The following is a 22,072-nucleotide window of genomic DNA, read 5'->3' as shown; positions in this document are numbered from 1 at the left end:
AGGTACACACCTCACTACACACCTCACTACACACCTCACTACACACCTCACACACCCTGGAGGTACACACACCTCACTACACACCACACTACACACCTCACACACCCTGGAGGTACACACACCTCACTACACACCTCACACACCCTGGAGGTACACACACCTCACTACACACCACACTACACACCTCACACACCACACTACACACCTCACACACCTCCACACACCTCACACACCACACTACACACCTCACACACCTCACTACACACCTCACACACCACACTACACACCTCACACACCTCACTACACACCTCACACACCTCACTACACACCTCACACACCTCACTACACCACCTACACACCACACTACACACCTCACTACACACCTCACACACCTGGAGGTACACACACCTCACTACACACCACACTACACACCACACTACACACCTCACTACACACCTCACACACCTCACTACACACCACACTACACACCTCACACACCACACTACACACCACACTACACACCTCACACACCACACTACACACCACACTACACACCACACTACACACCTCACACACCTCACTACACACCACACTACACACCTCACACACCCTGGAGGTACACACACCTCACTACACACCACACTACACACCTCACACACCCTGGAGGTACACACACCTCACTACACACCACACTACACACCTCACACACCCTGGAGGTACACACACCTCACTACACACCTCACACACCCTGGAGGTACACACACCACACTACACACCTCACACACTGGTCACTGTGTTGATTATGACAGCTGTGTGTTGCGTTGCGTTGCGTTGCGTTGCGTTGCGTTGCGTTGCGTTGCGTCGCGTCGCGTTGCGTCATGTTTCAGGCAGCCTGGCTTACTTGATGTTGAGCCGTAGCTGTGTGCAGCAGGTAGACGCAGACTGATCCGTGTCATCATGTCAGTGTGAACCAGAACAAAACATTATTCTGTGACTGGACTCAGTAAATGGACCAGAAGATGCTGAAATAACAACATCATGCTGCTGATCAGGTCTGTCAGCCAGCTGAACGACTTCAACCTGTTTGTTCCCTGAATGTAGTTCAGATCCATCAGAGCTGTGCTGAGACATATTTCCATGACTTACCAGGTAGTCTGACTTCCTCGCTCACTTTCCTCCACGACAGCTCTTTTTCTGTTCTGTCTCATTCGAGCAGATGTGTTATCGTTCAGCTCTGTCTGCAAACAGCCCTTTCATTATCTCTCCCCTGCTGTTGTTCATGAATGTCCGGACATCAGTGACGTTCACGTCGTGGCGTCGGTGCGAACGTCAGCGCTGAGAGACCTTCAGAAATCCTCGTTGAGTTCAATATTTCTTAACTCACGTAAACGACGGCCCAGCTCAAACACACCTTCTACCTTTTCACTGACTTTGTTATTTAGATGCTCAAATAAAGATCCGGCTGTTTGGTCCGAGGGTTTTATAGTTAATCTGTTTATTGTCTGTGTGACGTTTGTTTTCATGATAATAAAATCGACTCAGGCTTCAAATGTTGATTTTTTTCATCATCAGTCAAATTCACATAAAACATGTTATCAACTCTGCTACAACACACTTTATTTCACATCTCAACTTTTGTCGTGCTTGAAAATGACTGAATTGTCTAACGACACACGTACCAAAACTGAAACCGCGACACTCAGATCCACAAACCTGTCTCTAAATTATATAATTACATATTCGCCATCAGTGAACAGGAAAACTTTTTTTTTAAAGTTTGGTGTATCGTTACAGCCCTATTGATTATCAAACTGGTTGATTACTCTCCTGTCGATCATGTGATCAATGGTTTCTTCTCCTGATGTGCAGCTCTCAGTTCTCACGCTGCAGCTCCGACTCTGCTGCTGCTGATCACATGACCAACTTCTTCTCCTGGTTCGACTTCCTGGATCACCTGATGAGAGAAGCACCTGAGGTACACACACACACACACACACACACACACACACACACACGTAGCAGCTTTCTGTCACTTGACTCTGTGTGTGTGTGTGTGTTAGCAGGTGTTAGCAGTGAAGCTAGCTCAGTGTGTTCATCAGCTGTGGTTGGTGGATGTCGTTCAGCCTCAGCTGCAGCACACGTGAGTTCTCCTTCTTCTCCTTCTTCTCCTTCTTCTCCTTCTTCTCCTCATCCTCAGACAGAATCCAGGTGCTAATATAAGTATCTCAGCAGACCTTTTCACTCAGAGAAGCCGCATAATCGCTGTGATTCACACAGAAAGCCGGCGCTTCGATCCTAAAGAGGCGTGACGGTGTGATGACGTCATGATGACGTCATGATGATGACGTGGTGTGTTTCCAACATGTCTCCCAGGTGTCCTCCTGTCAGTCTGAACATGAACCTGCTGACAGTTTATAATCACATGGATGCTGTTAGAATGTGCAGTGATGGAGATCCTGACACACCAAACATCCTGAAAGTGACAACGTTCCGTTTTTCACTCTGAATGACATCATGACATCATCACCATCAGTAACCTGGACCTGTGTGACTGTCACTGCAGGACGGAGGCTGTTGTTCAGACAGACTCTTCTCCACGTATATCTGCAGTATTGTTTTCCTCATCAGTGTCCAGAGACAGTTACAGTTACTGATGTTTGGTCCTGTAACGTTGCTTTGTGAGACATTTCTCTGTATGTAGTCGAGTGAAGGACCTGTCAGTCCGACACGCCCTCTATACGCCACGCCGGTTTATCCCTTCACACTGGTTCTGTTCACCTCTGATTCTACCTCTGGAGGCGGATCAGCGCCGGGGTGAAATCTGACCCCTCACTGCCTCTGAGACTTTCATACAGAGGAGGAGGAGAACTGGTGCAAGATCCTGAACTCAGAGGACAGAGAGAACAAAGAGAGGACAGAGAGGACAGAGAGAGGACAGAGAGGACAGAGAGAGGACAGAGAGAGGACAGAGAGAGGACAGAGAGGAGAGAGAGGACAGAGAGAGGAGAGAGAGAGGACAGAGAGGAGAGAGAGGACAGAGAGGACAGAGAGAGGAGAGAGAGAGGAGAGAGAGAGGACGGTGAGGACAGAGAGGAGAGAGAGGACAGAGAGGACAGAGAGAACAGAGAGAACAGAGAGAGGACAGAGAGGAGAGAGAGGACAGAGAGGAGAGAGAGGAGAGAGAGGACAGAGAGGGGACGGTGAGGACAGAGAGGACAGAGAGAACAGAGAGAACAAAGAGAGGACAGAGAGGACAGAGAGAGGACAGAGAGGAGAGAGAGGAGAGAGAGGACAGAGAGAGGAGAGAGAGGACAGAGAGAGGACGGTGAGGACAGAGAGAGGACAGAGAGAACAGAGAGAACAGAGAGAACAAAGAGAGGACAGAGAGGACAGACAGAGGATAGAGAGAGGACGGTGAGGACAGAGAGGACAGACAGAGGATAGAGAGAGGACGGTGAGGACAGAGAGGTCGGTGAGGACAGAGAGGTCGGTGAGGACAGAGAGGACGGTGAGGACAGGACAGGGCTACTGTCTCTGATGTCCAGGTGTGTTTGTGTTCTTCAGGTGTGAACATTTGGTCCTGGTGTCCACCTCTGTCCTCTGTGCTGCTGTCAGACTCATCCAGTCATCCGTCCTTCTGGATCAGTTTGTTCACTTCCTGCTGAAGACACACCCGCTTACTCAGCTGCTGCTGCAGCATTGTGACCACATCTCTGACCAGGTGAGTCCACCTGCAATAGTTTCACCTGGTTTAAAGACATTTACATTATCAGACTCTTCTGTCCAAAGTGACTGACAGTAATTCAGACATATATTCACACTGATGGTGGCGGCTGCCATGTGAGACCAGCACACCAGGACCAGTCTGGGGTTCAGTATCTTGCTCAAGGACACTTTGACATACAGACCAGGGGAATCAAACCAGCAACCTTCAGATAACAAGACGCTGGCTCTACACACAGCTGCTATCTCTGTCTGTCCTCAGATCAGTCTGATGTCTCTGTCTGTCCTCAGATCAGTCTGATGTCTCTGTCTGTCCTCAGATCAGTCTGATGTCTCTGTCTGTCCTCAGATCAGTCTGATGTCTCTGTCTGTCCTCAGTCTGATGTCTCTGTCTGTCCTCAGTCTGATGTCTCTGTCTGTCCTCAGATCAGTCTGATGTCTGTCTGTCCTCAGATCAGTCTGATGTCTCTGTCTGTTCTCAGATCAGTCTGATGTCTCTGTCTGTCCTCAGTCTGATGTCTCTGTCTGTCCTCAGATCAGTCTGATGTCTCTGTCTGTCCTCAGTCTGATGTCTCTGTCTGTCCTCAGATCAGTCTGATGTCTCTGTCTGTCCTCAGTCTGATGTCTCTGTCTGTCCTCAGATCAGTCTGATGTCTCTGTCTGTCCTCAGTCTGATGTCTCTGTCTGTCCTCAGATCAGTCTGATGTCTCTGTCTGTCCTCAGTCTGATGTCTCTTTCGGTCCTCAGATCAGTCTGATGTCTCTGTCTGTCCTCAGTCTGATGTCTCTGTCTGTTCTCAGATCAGTCTGATGTCTCTGTCTGTCTGATGTCTCTGTCTGTCTGTTCTCAGTCTGATGTCTCTGTCTGTCCTCAGATCAGTCTGATGTCTCTGTCTGTCTGTTCTCAGTCTGATGTCTCTGTCTGTCCTCAGATCAGTCTGATATCTCTGTCTGTCTGTTCTCAGTCTGATGTCTCTGTCTGTCCTCAGATCAGTCTGATGTCTCTGTCTGTCCTCAGTCTGATGTCTCTTTCTGTCCTCAGATCAGTCTGATGTCTCTGTCTGTCCTCAGTCTGATGTCTCTGTCTGTCCTCAGATCAGTCTGATGTCTCTGTCTGTCTGATGTCTCTGTCTGTCCTCAGATCAGTCTGATGTCTCTGTCTGTCCTCAGTCTGATGTCTCTGTCTGTCCTCAGATCAGTCTGATGTCTCTGTCTGTCCTCAGTCTGATGTCTCTGTCTGTCTGATGTCTCTGTCTGTCCTCAGATCAGTCTGATGTCTCTGTCTGTCCTCAGTCTGATGTCTCTGTCTGTCCTCAGATCAGTCTGATGTCTCTGTCTGTCCTCAGTCTGATGTCTCTGTCTGTCCTCAGATCAGTCTGATGTCTCTGTCTGTCCGCAGATCAGTCTGATGTCTCTGTCTGTCCTCAGATCAGTATGATGTCTCTGTCTGTCCTCAGATCAGTCTGATGTCTCTGTCTGTCTGATGTCTCTGTCTGTTCTCAGATCAGTCTGATGTCTCTGTCTGTCTGATGTCTCTGTCTGTCCTCAGATCAGTCTGATGTCTCTGTCTGTCCTCAGTCTGATGTCTCTGTCTGTCCTCAGATCAGTCTGATGTCTCTGTCTGTCCTCAGTCTGATGTCTCTGTCTGTTCTCAGATCAGTCTGATGTCTCTGTCTGTCCGCAGATCAGTCTGATGTCTCTGTCTGTCCTCAGATCAGTATGATGTCTCTGTCTGTCCTCAGATCAGTCTGATGTCTCTGTCTGTCTGATGTCTCTGTCTGTTCTCAGATCAGTCTGATGTCTCTGTCTGTCTGATGTCTCTGTCTGTCCTCAGATCAGTCTGATGTCTCTGTCTGTCCTCAGTCTGATGTCTCTGTCTGTCCTCAGATCAGTCTGATGTCTCTGTCTGTCCTCAGTCTGATGTCTCTGTCTGTCCTCAGATCAGTCTGATGTCTCTGTCTGTCCGCAGATCAGTCTGATGTCTCTGTCTGTCCTCAGATCAGTATGATGTCTCTGTCTGTCCTCAGATCAGTCTGATGTCTCTGTCTGTCTGATGTCTCTGTCTGTTCTCAGATCAGTCTGATGTCTCTGTCTGTCTGATGTCTCTGTCTGTCCTCAGATCAGTCTGATGTCTCTGTCTGTCCTCAGTCTGATGTCTCTGTCTGTCCTCAGTCTGATGTCTCTGTCTGTCCTCAGATCAGTCTGATGTCTCTGTCTGTCCTCAGTCTGATGTCTCTGTCTGTTCTCAGATCAGTCTGATGTCTCTGTCTGTCCTCAGTCTGATGTCTCTGTCTGTCCTCAGATCAGTCTGATGTCTCTGTCTGTCCTCCGTCTGATGTCTCTGTCTGTCCTCAGATCAGTCTGATGTCTCTGTCTGTCCTCCGTCTGATGTCTCTGTCTGTCCTCCGTCTGATGTCTCTGTCTGTCCTCAGATCAGTCTGATGTCTCTGTCTGTCCGCAGATCAGTCTGATGTCTCTGTCTGTCCTCAGTCTGATGTCTCTGTCTGTCCTCAGATCAGTATGATGTCTCTGTCTGTCCTCAGTCTGATGTCTCTGTCTGTCCTCAGTCTGATGTCTCTATCTGTCCTCAGATCAGTCTGATGTCTCTGTCTGTCCTCAGATCAGTATGATGTCTCTGTCTGTCCGCAGATCAGTATGATGTCTCTGTCTGTCCTCAGTCTGATGTCTCTGTCTGTCCTCAGATCAGTCTGATGTCTCTGTCTGTCCTCAGTCTGATGTCTCTGTCTGTCCTCAGTCTGATGTCTCTGTCTGTCCTCAGATCAGTATGGTGTCTCTGTCTGTCCGCAGATCAGTCTGATGTCTCTGTCTGTCCGCAGATCAGTCTGATGTCTCTGTCTGTCCTCAGATCAGTCTGATGTCTCTGTCTGTCCGCAGATCAGTATGGTGTCTCTGTCTGTCCGCAGATCAGTCTGATGTCTCTGTCTGTCCTCAGATCAGTCTGATGTCTCTGTCTGTCCTCAGATCAGTATGGTGTCTCTGTCTGTCCGCAGATCAGTATGGTGTCTCTGTCTGTCCGCAGATCAGTATGATGTCTCTGTCTGTCCTCAGATCAGTCTGATGTCTCTGTCTGTCCGCAGATCTGTCTGATGTCTCTGTCTGTCCGCAGATCTGTCTGATGTCTCTGTCTGTTCTCAGATCAGTCTGATGTCTCTGTCTGTCCTCAGATCAGTCTGATGTCTCTGTCTGTCCGCAGATCAGTATGATGTCTCTGTCTGTCCACAGATCAGTCTGATGTCTCTGTCTGTCCTCAGATCAGTTTGATGTCTCTGTCTGTCCTCAGATCAGTCTGATGTCTCTGTCTGTCCTCAGTCTGATGTCTCTGTCTGTCCTCAGATCAGTCCGATGTCTCTGTCTGTCCTCAGTCTGATGTCTCTGTCTGTCCTCAGATCAGTCTGATGTCTCTGTCTGTCCTCAGATCAGTCTGATGTCTCTGTCTGTCCTCAGTCTGATGTCTCTGTCTGTCCTCAGATCAGTCTAATGTCTCTGTCTGTCCTCAGATCAGTCTGATGTCTCTGTCTGTCCTCAGTCTGATGTCTCTGTCTGTCCTCAGATCAGTCTGATGTCTCTGTCTGTCCTCAGTCTGATGTCTCTGTCTGTCCTCAGATCAGTATGATGTCTCTGTCTGTCCTCAGATCAGTCTGATGTCTCTGTCTGTCCTCAGTCTGATGTCTCTGTCTGTCCTCAGATCAGTCTGATGTCTCTGTCTGTCCTCAGTCTGATGTCTCTGTCTGTCCTCAGATCAGTCTAATGTCTCTGTCTGTCCTCAGATCAGTCTGATGTCTCTGTCTGTCCTCAGTCTGATGTCTCTGTCTGTCCTCAGTCTGATGTCTCTGTCTGTCCTCAGATCAGTCTGATGTCTCTGTCTGTCCTCAGATCAGTCTGATGTCTCTGTCTGTCCTCAGTCTGATGTCTCTGTCTGTCCTCAGATCAGTCCGATGTCTCTGTCTGTCCTCAGTCTGATGTCTCTGTCTGTCCTCAGATCAGTCTGATGTCTCTGTCTGTCCTCAGATCAGTCTGATGTCTCTGTCTGTCCTCAGTCTGATGTCTCTGTCTGTCCTCAGATCAGTCTGATGTCTCTGTCTGTCCGCAGATCAGTCTGATGTCTCTGTCTGTCCTCAGATCAGTCTGATGTCTCTGTCTGTCCTCAGTCTGATGTCTCTGTCTGTCCTCAGATCAGTCTGATGTCTCTGTCTGTCCTCAGTCTGATGTCTCTGTCTGTCCTCAGATCAGTCCTGATGTCTCTGTCTGTCCTCAGTCTGATGTCTCTGTCTGTCCTCAGATCAGTATGATGTCTCTGTCTGTCCTCAGATCAGTCTGATGTCTCTGTCTGTCCTCAGTCTGATGTCTCTGTCTGTCCTCAGATCAGTCTGATGTCTCTGTCTGTCCTCAGTCTGATGTCTCTGTCTGTCCTCAGATCAGTCTAATGTCTCTGTCTGTCCTCAGATCAGTCTGATGTCTCTGTCTGTCCTCAGTCTGATGTCTCTGTCTGTCCTCAGATCAGTCTGATGTCTCTGTCTGTCCTCAGTCTGATGTCTCTGTCTGTCCTCAGATCAGTCTGATGTCTCTGTCTGTCCTCAGATCAGTCTGATGTCTCTGTCTGTCCTCAGTCTGATGTCTCTGTCTGTCCTCAGATCAGTCTGATGTCTCTGTCTGTCCGCAGATCAGTCTGATGTCTCTGTCTGTCCTCAGATCAGTATGATGTCTCTGTCTGTCCGCAGATCAGTCTGATGTCTCTGTCTGTCCTCAGTCTGATGTCTCTGTCTGTCCTCAGTCTGATGTCTCTGTCTGTCCTCAGTCTGATGTCTCTGTCTGTCCTCAGATCAGTCTGATGTCTCTGTCTGTCCGCAGATCAGTCTGATGTCTCTGTCTGTCCGCAGATCAGTCTGATGTCTCTGTCTGTCCGCAGATCAGTCTGATGTCTCTGTCTGTCCTCAGTCTGATGTCTCTGTCTGTCCTCAGATCAGTCTGATGTCTCTGTCTGTCCGCAGATCAGTCTGATGTCTCTGTCTGTTCTCAGATCAGTCTGATGTCTCTGTCTGTCCTCAGTCTGATGTCTCTGTCTGTCCTCAGATCAGTCTGATGTCTCTGTCTGTCCGCAGATCAGTCTGATGTCTCTGTCTGTTCTCAGATCAGTCTGATGTCTCTGTCTATCCTCAGTCTGATGTCTCTGTCTGTCCTCAGATCAGTCTGATGTCTCTGTCTGTCCTCAGATCAGTCTGATGTCTCTGTCTGTTCTCAGATCAGTCTGATGTCTCTGTCTGTCCTCAGTCTGATGTCTCTGTCTGTCCTCAGATCAGTATGATGTCTCTGTCTGTCCTCAGATCAGTCTGATGTCTCTGTCTGTCCTCAGATCAGTCTGATGTCTCTGTCTGTCCGCAGATCAGTATGGTGTCTCTGTCTCTGGTGGATGAGTTACTACAGAAGCCTCACAGGGACATTTTGGACATCCTGGTGTTGAGTTTTCTGCAGAGTCGTAGTTACCTGTCTCCACCTGCTGCAGGACAGGAAGACAGACACACGGAGACCAACGAGGACAGCGAGTGAGTCCATCATGCTACGTGACATCACTACAGGATGTGACATCACTGTTCAGCTTCAGGACACGGCAGAAAACTTGTGTGTGTGTGTGTGTGTGTGTTGCAGTGATCTAGAGGATGACCCATTCTTCTCTGACAGCTTGTTGTCAGACAGTGAGATGCTCCTCCCTTCCCTCTCCTCCTCTTCCTCTGCTGCTCCTCCTCCCTCTGTACCTGGATCAACTGCTGATGTCATCAACAGGTAACTCACACTCACCTGTCTGACTCTTCCTGCGTGACCAAGCCCCCCCCCCCCCCACTGAGTGAGAGACACATGTTCATTCTGATCAAAATCAGTTACAACACTGGATAACTGTCTGTGTGCGTGTGTGTGTGTGCGTGTGTGTGTGTGTGCGTGCGTGCGTGCGTGTACATGTGTGTACATGTGTGTGCGTGTGTACGTGTGTGCGTACGTGTGTGTGTGTGTGTGTGTGTGTGTACATACGTGTGTGTGTGTACATGCGTGTGTGTGTGTACATGCGTGTGTGTGTGTACATGCGTGTGTGTGTAGCTTCCTGTGTTTAGTTCCTGTTGAGGTTCGATCAGCTCAGCTGCTGCAGGAGGGAGGATACGAGTCATACGTGCACGACGCTCACACACTGGTAAGAACACACACACACACACACACACTTGTATATTTGAAGCTCTATAAGGGAAAATTACATATATTTTTTATACATTTATATATATTACATGACTTCCTGCTTCAGGTTCTGATCTGCTGATAAATGTCAACATGATAATAAGTGGTGTTCAGGTGTGAAGGACAGGTAACTGATTCCTCCTCCTCCTCTTCCTCGTGCTCCTGCTCCTCAGGTGACGGAATGTCAGTCTCTCTCTCTGTCCTGGGATTGGCCCCTCACCCTTCCTCCTTCCTCCTCCTCCTCAGGTGAGCTGCAGGAGTTTTTTGAAGGTCAACTCCTCAAAGTTCTGTTCGACCGACTGGGACGGGTCCTGGAGCAGGTACACACTTGTGTGATGTCACAGCCACCCGTCTGTCTTTTGGCTCACCTGTCTCAGGTGTGCTCAGCTGTCCCTGATGATGTCACTGTTCTGATGATGTCACTGTGTTTTCAGCCGTACGAGTTGAACCTGCAGCTGACGGCGGTTCTGTCCCGACTGTCAGCTTTCAACCACCCGCTGCTGCACGAGTACCTGCTCAACCCGTACATCCACCTGTCTCACTGCTGCAGGTCGCTCTTCTCTGTCCTCGTCAGGGTAGGATGAGCACATACACACACACACACACACACACACACCTGTCTCACTGCTGCAGGTCAAAGCAGTGCCATCTCAGCCTGTCTGTGTCTTTTGTCTTACATTTATTATTCTGTCTCTCTACCTGTCTGTCTCTCAGTTGATGGGGGAGTCGGTACAAAGGATCCAGCAGGTTTCCAGCCTGACAGACAGACTGTTGAACGCCAGGAGACACCTGCTGGGACTGGAACACAACACTGGGTAACTACCTGTCTGTCTGTCTACCTGTCTGCCTACTTATCTCAGTTTCTCCCTTTTTAGACATTAAAGTCCGTGTAAACCAAAATCAGCCATTTTCTTCTAAACACATCAGACAGGTCATAAATGTGTTTACTTAAAACATGTAAAAGCCTTTTAGCCATGTAGAATTTAATTTTGGAGCTAGGCTCACAAACAGTTTTTCAACATTTCTGTGTTCAGGATTTAATGGGCGGGTCAGAAATCATGCAAACGGCCATGATTTGCATAAACCCCGCCCTGCTGCGGAAGTGGTATAAATACGTTCAGCGCGTCAGCTTCAGCGGTTCTCCCACTCGCTCTCCAGTCTCGGATAGCATTGCTTACAATAGTTTGCAGCTAGCTAACCAGTCAACCAGTCAGCTAACCAGCCAACCAGTCAGCTAACCAGTCAACCAGTCAGCTAACCAGCCAACCAGTCAGCTAACCAGCCAACCAGTCAGCTAACCAGCCAACCAGTCAGCTAACCAGTCAGCTAACCAGTCAACCAGTCAGCTAACCAGCCAACCAGTCAGCTAACCAGCCAACCAGTCAGCTAACCAGCCAACCAGTACGCTAACCAGCCAACCAGTCAGCTAACCAGTCAACCAGTCAGCTAACCAGCCAACCAGTCAGCTAACCAGCCAACCAGTCAGCTAACCAGCCAACCAGTCAGCTAACCAGTCAGCTAACCAGTCAACCAGTCAGCTAACCAGCCAACCAGTCAGCTAACCAGTCATGTCTCCTCCACATCCTCTGCATCTTTCCTGGATGCCACAGTGTGCAGGGTGACGGCGCTGTTAGTTTATTTAAGTTTCCTTCGGATGACAACGTAAGGAAACGGGGGAGTCCGTTGACGCTGGTCAACTCCGTCCCCGGCTTGCATCCTCTCCTCCCACAGCGAGGAGATGTGACGCTGCTGACCGCCGCTGACCCTCTCCGTCCCGCTGACGGCGGGTCCCACCGGCAGTATGTGGCGGTAGTATCAGGGCCGCATTATTGGTGAGCCGTCCCAGTGTGAACGGATAATCCGGAGGCGCGGAGCGAGGGCGTGTCGGTCTGACAGTCTGATAACTGCACAGGTCCTTCACTCAACTAAATACAGAGAAATGTCCCACAAAGCAACGTTACAGGACCGAACAACAGTAACGTAGTAACTGTAACTGTCTTTAGCAACTTATATGAGGAAAACAAATCCCACAGCTGTATGTGGAGAAGCGTCTGTCCTCCTGTCCGTCCCCTGTCTGTCCTCCTGTCTGTCCTCCTGTCTGTCCTCCTGTCTGTCCCCTCCCTGTCCTCCCGACTCTTCCTCACATTTCTGCTCACAAAACAGCGTCTGTCACGCTTGTCACAAGACTTTAACTCAGCGAGTGTTTGATGAAAATAAATCACGGCGACCGCCAGCCCTCCTGACCGAGACTTCAGGAAACTGTCCCCCAGAAAACAGCCTCCGTCCCCGCGAGTGACAGAGTCAGACAGCGTCCTGTTTACTGATGGTGATTATGTATAATTATGTATTTTAGCGCGAAAAACTTCACTCCGTCACTTTCCAGGATGTTTAGTGGGTCAGGATCTCAATCACTACACGTTATAACAGCATCTATATGATTATAAACTGTCCGCGGGTTTAGATAGACAAGGGGAACACCTGGGGAACACCTGGGGAGACACCTGGGGAGACACCTGGGGAGACACCTGGGGAACACCTGGGGAACACCTGGGGAACACCTGGGGAACACCTGGGGAGACACCTGGGGAACACCTGGGGAGACACCTGGGGAGACACCTGGGGAACACCTGGGGAACACCTGGGGAGACACCGACGTCATTAACATGACGTGTCCCCCCCGTGCTGCACGTGTGTCTGTCTTCCTGTCGTCAAAAAACTGACCGACAGCATGACCCGTCACCATGGCAACACTTCCTCATTGGAGTGTGAGACAGTCAGCAGGTATATGAGTATCTGATAGGCTGGCCCCTCAAAGTCGCAGTCAGGTGTCTCGATACCTGCGCGTGTGATCACACTGCAGGAACCAACAGGAAGTTTAGTGACATCGTCATCACCTACTCACATGATGGTGTAACAACCAGATGGAGACAGACAGGTGGTCAGTTCATGTGTTCACCTGTGTTCACCTGTGTGTCCTCAGACTGGAGCACCTGACCCTGCTGAGAGGACTCATCGTCCTCGAGGAGTTCTGTAAGGAGCTCGCCGCCATCGCCTTCGTCAAGCTGCCCCTGGACCAGCAGTGACTCACCTGGACCACCTGGGACAGGTAAACCCTGAGGACTCTGACAGGAACACGTCCACCCTGAGGACTCTGACAGGAACACGTCCACCCTGAGGACTCTGACAGGAACACGTCCACCCTGAGGACTCTGACAGGAACACGTCCACCCTGAGGACGCTGACAGGACAGTGCAGGGGTCCTGAAGCAACCCTGATCATCATCTCAGCCTTAATGAACTGATGCTACAGTCTGACCTGTGGGGTAACACTGTCAGTACAACAGTGATGTCACAGTGATGTCACAGTGATGTCACAGTGATGTCACAGCCCGCACACACAACAGTTTGAGATATTTATTGAAGTTTTAGACTTTGATTTAATTTATTCAGGTTCGACAACGTGACCTTTAGCTGGATGTGACCTCACTGATGATGTCGTGAACAGACCTCCCTCTTCACAGCTGATGAGGACAAACACACAGTTTAATGCATTTTATATAAACTTTATAACAGTCAGTTTGAATGTGACAAACCAAAGAACAGAATTTGAATAAAGTTCTGAGAGTTTGAAACGAACAACAGGATGAATAACAATAATAATATTTGTTTAATGTTGATTTTATGAAATGTGCCAACTCAGCATGAATTTTGTATTTTTAATTTTATTATTTCAGTTTTATTTTGAAGTTTGTTTGAATGTAACCTCGGCTGTTTGTTGCCGTGGTGACGAGCTGACGAGTGTTGTGTGAAAACAAGAATCAAGAAAGAGTGTGTGACTGATCAATAAATGATTGGTTCATGTCCGGATCATCTGTATTGATCCTGTGTGTTTTCTGTGCGCGCCCCCTGCTGTTCTCAGGATGAACTGCAGCGCTGCATCATCTCTCTGCTCACGTGTCAAACCGCTGCAGGTGATCACCAGCACACCGGAAGTCGGTCTTCGTCCTATCAGAATAGGTGTCAGTTGACTTTGTGGAGTCGCAGCGTGATTTCACTTTAACTGCACGAGAAGAAGAATTAATCTGAAGAAAACCGTCTCATAATCAATAAATACCAATTTATGATTAATATTTGTAATCATTTTCATATACAGTTATGTTGTCAGGTGAAGAAAAACAGGTGAGTATGTTTTACACATAAACACGTTCCTGCGTTTATTATAGTAAAACAAATGTGCCCCTAACAACATGACGTCATGTTAATATATTCAGAGATATCACAGCTGATCAGTGATCAATCGAAAACGTGTTTACTGTTCTTCTGGCGTCATTCGATGTACGTTGAAGTAGTCTGGGGCTTTTATTGCGAAGGTCCGTACCGGATGTGTGTGTGTGTTGTGCTGGTTCCTCCCTGCAGCGGAGGAGAGAGGAGGAGGAGAGCGGAGCTGAAGGTCACAGCAGGAGGACCATCATCATCATCATCTTATTAATATCTGACTGATTATCGATCATTTGATCGGATTCATCAGCTGATCGATCGGAGCGCGATGACGTGAGACAGGAGGACGGAGCGACAGTCCGCTGCTGCACCGTGCCGGTCTCACTGCTGCCTGTCTGTCTGCCTGAGCTCCATCAGCGTCCTCCAGCTCCTCCACCTGTCTGTCTCTCTCGCCCTCCGTCCCTCCACCTGTCTGTCTCTCCGCCCGTCTCGCCGTCATGGGGAACCGGGGCATGGAGGAGCTGATCCCGCTGGTCAACAAGCTGCAGGACGCGTTCGCCTCCATCGGGCAGAACTCGAGCCTGGACCTGCCGCAGATCGCGGTGGTGGGCGGGCAGAGCGCCGGGAAGAGCTCGGTGCTGGAGAACTTCGTGGGCCGGTAAGTACCGGTCTGTCTGCCCACCTGTCTGTCTGACCACGTTTCTGTGTTCGTGCCCGGGCCGAACCGGGTCCCGGGCCGCTGTCAGAGGGAGCCGCCCGGCTGCTGCAGGCCGGCCGACCCGCTGAATGAAAACGAGCTGTGATGTGACTTAACGACAAGAAACAGATTATTGATCATGACTGACTGATTATTGATTAGTGACCAGATTTAATGAAGGCTTTCAGAGAACTGCTGCTTTAATATGAATTAATCATTAGCTTTGATCAAGACAGCTGATGACCTGAGGAGGTTCACGGGGGTCACCTGGTGAACAGGTGCTGAAACAGGCTAAGATAATAATAATAATAATAATAATAATAATAATAATAATAATAATAAGACCTTTTATAATCTAAAAGGTAATGATGTTGAAAGTAGAGTGAAACAAACAAACAGGAGGACACTCAGTGTGTTCTGGGTCAGACGACACAAACTGGGTCCAGCTGAGCTCGACTAGAAGAACTGAAACACTTCAGAGGTTGTAAATGATTTTCACACATGACGACCACAAACAGAGCAGCAGGACGACGTGCAGCTAACTGAGGTTAGCATCTCTCTGGTTCCTCTGTGGGATCATTGTACTGGACTCTGATCCGTCCAGGTTCTGTTGATCCAGATAATCTCCACAGATGCACTCCACTCTGTGATGTGATCTTCTCTGCAGTCTTTAACACTCTCTGCAGGTGTTTGTGGTCCAAAGCAGAAGTTCTGCAGTACCAGACGGTGGTACAGCCAGTTAGGATGCTCTCAACAGTGCAGCTGTAGAAGCTGCTGAGGATCTCAGGCAACATGCTTCCTCAGCCCCCTCAGAACATTCAGCTGCTGTTGGACCTCTTTACCAGCTGTGTGGTGTTGAGTGACCAGGTGAGGTCGTCACTGATGTGGACGCCCAGGTATCTGAAGCTGCTCACCCTCTCTACTTCTAGCTCCCGGATGTACAGTGGCCGATGAGGTTCCCTCTTCTTCCTCATGTCCGCTATCACCTCCTTCATCTTGTCCGTGTCGAGGGTTGTTGTCCTCACACCATGACACCAGACCGGTCACCTCCCTCCTGTAGGCCGCTTCGTCCCCGCCAGTGATGCATCCTATCACTGCGGTGTCGTCCGCTAACTTCAGGATGGTGTTGTCTTTATGGGAGGCGACACAATCGTAGGTGAACAGGGTGTAGAGGATGGGGCTGAGGACGCATCCCTGTGGAGTGCCAATGTTGGTGACGATGCTGGCTGAAGTCCTGTTTCTAATCCTGACAGACTGGGGCCTGCCAGACAGGAAGTCTAGGATCCAGTCACATATTGTGGGGTGGGGGTGGTTGATGGTGCAGACCAAGTGTAGACAGTTTGTGGGGGATGACGGTGTTGAGGTGGAGCTGTAGTCCACAAAGAACGTCCTGATGTAGGAGTCTTTATTTTCCAGGTGGGAAAGGGAATAGTGGAGAACAGCAGTGATAGCGGCTGAGGTGGACCTGTTGGGCTGGTAGGCGTATTGCAGGATTTCCGGTATTCGTCTCTGAATGTGGGTCGGCAGCACTCTCTCCGAACACTTCATGATGATTGGAGTGAGTGCTACTGGCCTGTAATCATTCAGGCAGGTGGGTGGGCTCTTCTTGGGGAGGGGGACGATGGTTGTGGTCTTGAAGCAGGAGGGAACGGTGCTGTGGCTGAGGGAACTGTTGAAGATGGAGGTGAGAACATCAGCCAGCTTGTTGGCGGGCCTTCAGAGCATGCCAATGAGCTGGCACCCCAGAACACCACAGAAGAAGAAGAAGATGCAATCTGAGCAAATAAATGTTACAAATTTAAAAGTTATTGCGCGTAAACAAGACAAGATTCACATTTTAGTGAATCACACACCAAAACATCATGCTAACAGTGCTAACAGTGCTAACAGTGCTAACAGTCAGCTGATCCATGATGTCACACATCTGTACACTGTTATCATTCAGAGGAATCTGTGAGGTTTGTCGTTTGATTCCTGCTGGAAGCTTATTGGCTGAATATTTCTCTTCTTCCTCACCCCGAGGATGAGGAGGCTCTCTGGCTCTCTCATTGGTTCCTGCTTGTCACATGACTCAGATGTTGAAGCAGCATTGCATGACAATACCAGCATGATGTGTGTGTGTGTGTGTGTGTGTGTGTGTGTGTGTGTGGCTGAAGAGGTGCAGTGTCTGATTCGCCTGCAGTCAGCACACACACACACACACGCTCACACACACACACACACACACACACGCTCACACACACACACACACACGCTCACACACACACACACACACACGCTCACACACACACACACACACGCTCACACACACACACTCACACACGCGCTCTCTCTGAGGATGTCATGACGATGTTTCTCCTCGAGCTGCAGGGTTAAGTAGAATGTAGCGTCATGTAATCTATTACAGAGTAATGTAGCGTCATGTAATTTATTACAGAGTAATGTAGCGTCATGTAATCTATTAGAGTAATTTCACGAATATTCAGGGTGATAAATAATAATCTAAAAACTGTCTCTAAGCACTAACAGCTGTTCATGATGTCATCAACATCTGACCAATTAATAAGAAAGAAACTGGACCAACATACTTTTTAATGCTTCTTGACTCATGTAGGTTGACCACAGTCATACTAACGATCCTCTTCCTCTTCATACTCTTCTTCCTCCTTGTCCTTTTCTACCTCCTCTTCCTCTTCTTCCTCTTCCTCCTCCTCCTCCTCTTCCTCCCCTCAGAGACTTCCTCCCTCGTGGTTCAGGTATTGTCACTCGTCGCCCCCTGGTGCTTCAGCTCATCAACTGTCCAACAGGTACGACTCAACAGCCCACACTGTATACAGTTGTAACACTGTGGTCATGTGACTGGATATTGATCAGATTGTATAACTGATTATTGATTATTGATTATTGATTAGAGCATGGGGAGTTCCTGCACTGTAAAGGGAAGAAGTTCACAGACTTTGATGAAATCCGTCAGGAGATCGAAGCTGAAACTGATCGAATCACCGGACAGAACAAAGGGATCAGTCCGGTCCCCATCAACCTGAGAGTGTACTCACCAAACGGTAACACACACACACACACACACACACACACACACACGTGATTTTAGTCAGTTAGACCATTATTGATCTGTTGATATTGATCAATCTGTTCCTCTGTAGATGTTCTGTGTTCTGGGTGATGGACTCTGTGCTTGTCTCGTCTCTCGACCGTCAGCTCAATCTGTTCTTCACTTCTTGTGTCATCAGTGTTGAACCTGACTCTGGTGGATCTTCCCGGGATGACGAAGGTACCAGTGGGCGACCAGCCGGCAGACATCGAGCAACAGATCAAAGAAATGCTCATGCAGTTCGTCACCAAGGACAACTGCCTCCTATTGGCTGTTTCCCCCGCCAACTCTGACCTCGCCAACTCTGATGCTCTGAAGATTGCCAAGGAGGTCGACCCACAAGGTCAGTAACTTCAACACCTTCACCTGCACCCTCTACAACTCCCACATGAATACCTGTAGACCTGGATCAACTACTGAGCACCGGGCACAGACCAGGGGACCAAGGAGACACAACACAACTACAGAGAGACTCAAAACAACCACAAAGACTCAAAACAACTACAGAGAGACTCAAAACAACTACAGAGACTCAAAACAACTACAGAGAGACTCAAAACAACTACAGAGACTCAAAACAACTCGGAGAGACACAAAACAACTACAAAGAGACTCAAAAGAACTACAGAGAGACACAAAACAACTACAGAGACTCAAAACAACTACAGAGGGACACAAAACAACTACATAGAGACTCAAAACAACTACAGAGAGACACAAAACAACTACAGGGACTCAAAACAACTACAGGGACTCAAAACAACTACAGAGAGACACAAAACAACTACATAGAGACTCAAAACAACTACAGAGAGAATTAAAACAACTACAGAGAGACTCAAAACAACTACAGAGACTCAAAACAACTACAGAGAGAATTAAAACAACTACAGAGAGACTCAAAACAACTACAGAGACTCAAAACAACTACAGAGAGACACAAAACAACTACATAGAGACTCAAAACAACTACAGAGAGACACAAAACAACTACAGGGACTCAAAACAACTACAGGGACTCAAAACAACTACAGAGAGACACAAAACAACTACAGAGAGACTCAAAACAACTACATAGAGACTCAAAACAACTACATAGAGACTCAAAACAACTACAGAGAGACTCAAAACAACTACATAGAGACTCAAAACAACTACATAGAGACTCAAAACAACTACAGAGAGAATTAAAACAACTACAAAGAGCCGAAACAACTCCAGAGAGACTAAAAACAACTACAGAGACACAAAACAACAACAGAGAGGCGCAAAACAACTACAGAGACTCAATACAACAAAAGAGAGACACAAAACAACTACAAAGAGACTCAAAACAACTACAGAGAGACACAAAACAACTACAGAGACTCAAAACAACTACAGAGGGACACAAAACAACTACATAGAGACTCAAAACAACTACAGAGAGACACAAAACAACTACAGGGAGACACAAAACAACTACAGGGACTCAAAACAACTACAGGGACTCAAAACAACTACAGAGAGACACAAAACAACTACAGAGAGACTCAAAACAACTACATAGAGACTCAAAACAACTACAGAGAGAATTAAAACAACTACAGAGAGACTCAAAACAACTACAGAGACTCAAAACAACTACAGAGGGACACAAAACAACTACATAGAGACTCAAAACAACTACAGAGGGACACAAAACAACTACAGAGAGACACAAAACAACTACAGGGACTCAAAACAACTACAGAGACTCAAAACAACTACAGAGGGACACAAAACAACTACATAGAGACTCAAAACAACTACAGAGGGACACAAAACAACTACATAGAGACTCAAAACAACTACAGAGGGACACAAAACAACTACAGAGAGACACAAAACAACTACAGGGACTCAAAACAACTACAGAGACTCAAAACAACTACAGAGGGACACAAAACAACTACATAGAGACTCAAAACAACTACAGAGAGACACAAAACAACTACAGGGAGACACAAAACAACTACAGGGACTCAAAACAACTACAGGGACTCAAAACAACTACAGAGAGACACAAAACAACTACAGAGAGACTCAAAACAACTACATAGAGACTCAAAACAACTACAGAGAGAATTAAAACAACTACAGAGAGACTCAAAACAACTACAGAGACTCAAAACAACTACAGAGGGACACAAAACAACTACATAGAGACTCAAAACAACTACAGAGGGACACAAAACAACTACAGAGAGACACAAAACAACTACAGGGACTCAAAACAACTACAGAGACTCAAAACAACTACAGAGAGACACAAAACAACTACAGAGAGACTCAAAACAACTACATAGAGACTCAAAACAACTACAGAGAGAATTAAAACAACTACAGAGAGAATTAAAACAACTACAGAGAGACTCAAAACAACTACAGAGACTCAAAACAACTACAGAGAGACACAAAACAACTACAGGGAGACACAAAACAACTACAGGGAGACACAAAACAACTACAAAGAGCCGAAACAACTCCAGAGAGACTAAAAACAACTACAGAGACACAAAACAACAACAGAGAGGCGCAAAACAACTACAGAGACTCAATACAACAAAAGAGAGACACAAAACAACTACAAAGGTTTAAATCAAATTTTTTGAATGTGTTCAGGTCTGAGGACCATCGGTGTGATCACCAAGCTGGACCTGATGGATGAAGGAACAGATGCCAGAGACATCCTGGAGAACAAACTGCTACCGCTGCGCAGAGGTACAGACACAGTTCACCATAGCAACACAGAATGCTGCTCTCTGATTGGCTGTCAGCAGTCATATGTGGATACCTCAACAACTGTAACAGCATCCTTCTTCTTTTACAAGAAACAATAAAGAAATTATTTGAAATCAGTGGAAAGATTTTTAAATCAAGACAAGAAATATAATTTAAAGACTATTGTGGTTCAGGATTAAAACATGTTGAGTTCAAAACTCAGAAACATTTGTAGTTAAAAGAACAATGTTATAATGAGACACATCAAAACTGAAATGTGTAATAAATGTGTTATTTTTTAAAAGAAAACTCATTTTATTGTAGCAGGGTGAAAGCAGATACATTGGCACCACGTAGAAAGTCCTATTGTCCTGTTAAACCCAAACGTCCCTCATCAAAGCCCCCCTTCCCCCAAACATTTTGCAGTCGAAACCCTGAAGGGTGAACTTGATCTTCTCTTGGTCCAAGAAAGACATTACATTGCTTAACCAAGAGGTACCAGACGGCGGTGTTTCCATAGGAGGAGGATTCTTCTGCAAGCTATTACTGAGATAAACAAAATTACATGTGCCTGTTTCATCGAAACAGGAGTGCCTTCTCCAGGAATGCCAAATAGGCCCAGTCCCTCGACAACAATTCTAAAGAATTTATTCCAATAATCAGCCATCGTTGAGCATAGCCAAAACATGTGAGTAAGATTACAGGGTGATTGTGAGCATCTATCACAAGAATCGGTAATATCAGGGTTTATCTTTGACAACCTGGATTTACTGTTTATGTAGTTTGCCAAGACACACTAGAGCTTGTAAGGAGTTGAAATGGGAGACGTGATTGAGCTGGTACCAGTGGGTGCCTGGATGGAAAGCCCAATATGTGATTTTGTCCCATACATAAGTGGAGATCACAGAGTCAATCTTACGGAAGAAGGATTTAGAAAGAAAGAGGGGTAGACATTGACACAGAAAAAGATACTTCGGGACAATGTTCATTTTGATGCATTGTATCCTTCCTGCTAAAGTGAGAGGCAAGCTGTTCCACCTCTGAAAAACTTTTACTTTTGTTATCAGTACAGTGAAGTTATTATCGTGCAATTTGCGAATAGTGCAAGCAATATTGACCCCTAAATATTTAAACACGACACGGGAGAAATAAGATGGAAAGTTGTAATGCAGAGAGTTCTCTGCAGACTGGTTCATAGGAAAAGACACACTTTTATCAATATTAAGCTTGTATTCAGAGAAAGTCCTGAAGAGGTTCAGGGTCTTTGCTATGTGGTAGCAACCTCACTGGGTCCGAAACATAAAGCAGTAGGTCATCTGCATACAGGGAGAGTTTATGTTCGACC

The 22,072-nt window shown here is 47.4% G+C and overlaps 2 protein-coding genes across 2 annotated transcripts; both read left to right on the top strand.

The window, feature by feature from the left end:
* The first annotated feature begins 51 nt into the window (after positions 1 to 51).
* Positions 52 to 13,829, top strand: LOC115582344 (protein FAM160B2-like). The gene is made up of 11 exons (XM_030418289.1): positions 52 to 62; positions 1,870 to 1,975; positions 2,064 to 2,140; positions 3,565 to 3,721; positions 9,123 to 9,283; positions 9,387 to 9,521; positions 9,831 to 9,921; positions 10,136 to 10,282; positions 10,397 to 10,537; positions 10,677 to 10,777; positions 12,943 to 13,829. The coding sequence occupies exons 2-11, from the start codon at positions 1,916 to 1,918 to the stop codon at positions 13,043 to 13,045; spliced, it is 1,173 nt and encodes a 390-aa protein (XP_030274149.1). The 5' UTR covers positions 52 to 62; positions 1,870 to 1,915; the 3' UTR covers positions 13,046 to 13,829.
* A 502-nt stretch (positions 13,830 to 14,331) lies between these two features.
* LOC115582345 (dynamin-1-like) lies at positions 14,332 to 20,866 on the top strand. The gene is made up of 5 exons (XM_030418290.1): positions 14,332 to 14,837; positions 17,610 to 17,683; positions 17,789 to 17,938; positions 18,125 to 18,328; positions 20,629 to 20,866. Exons 1-5 carry the CDS (start codon positions 14,677 to 14,679, stop codon positions 20,844 to 20,846), a joined length of 807 nt encoding a protein of 268 aa, XP_030274150.1. The 5' UTR covers positions 14,332 to 14,676; the 3' UTR covers positions 20,847 to 20,866.
* Positions 20,867 to 22,072: the final 1,206 nt, after the last annotated feature.

Source organism: Sparus aurata, chromosome 5 (genome assembly GCF_900880675.1).
Source record: "Sparus aurata chromosome 5, fSpaAur1.1, whole genome shotgun sequence".
NCBI classification, from domain to species: Eukaryota; Metazoa; Chordata; class Actinopteri; order Spariformes; family Sparidae; genus Sparus; species Sparus aurata.
Note: the sequence above shows the minus strand (reverse complement) of the source record. Positions and strands in the feature narration are given on the sequence as shown.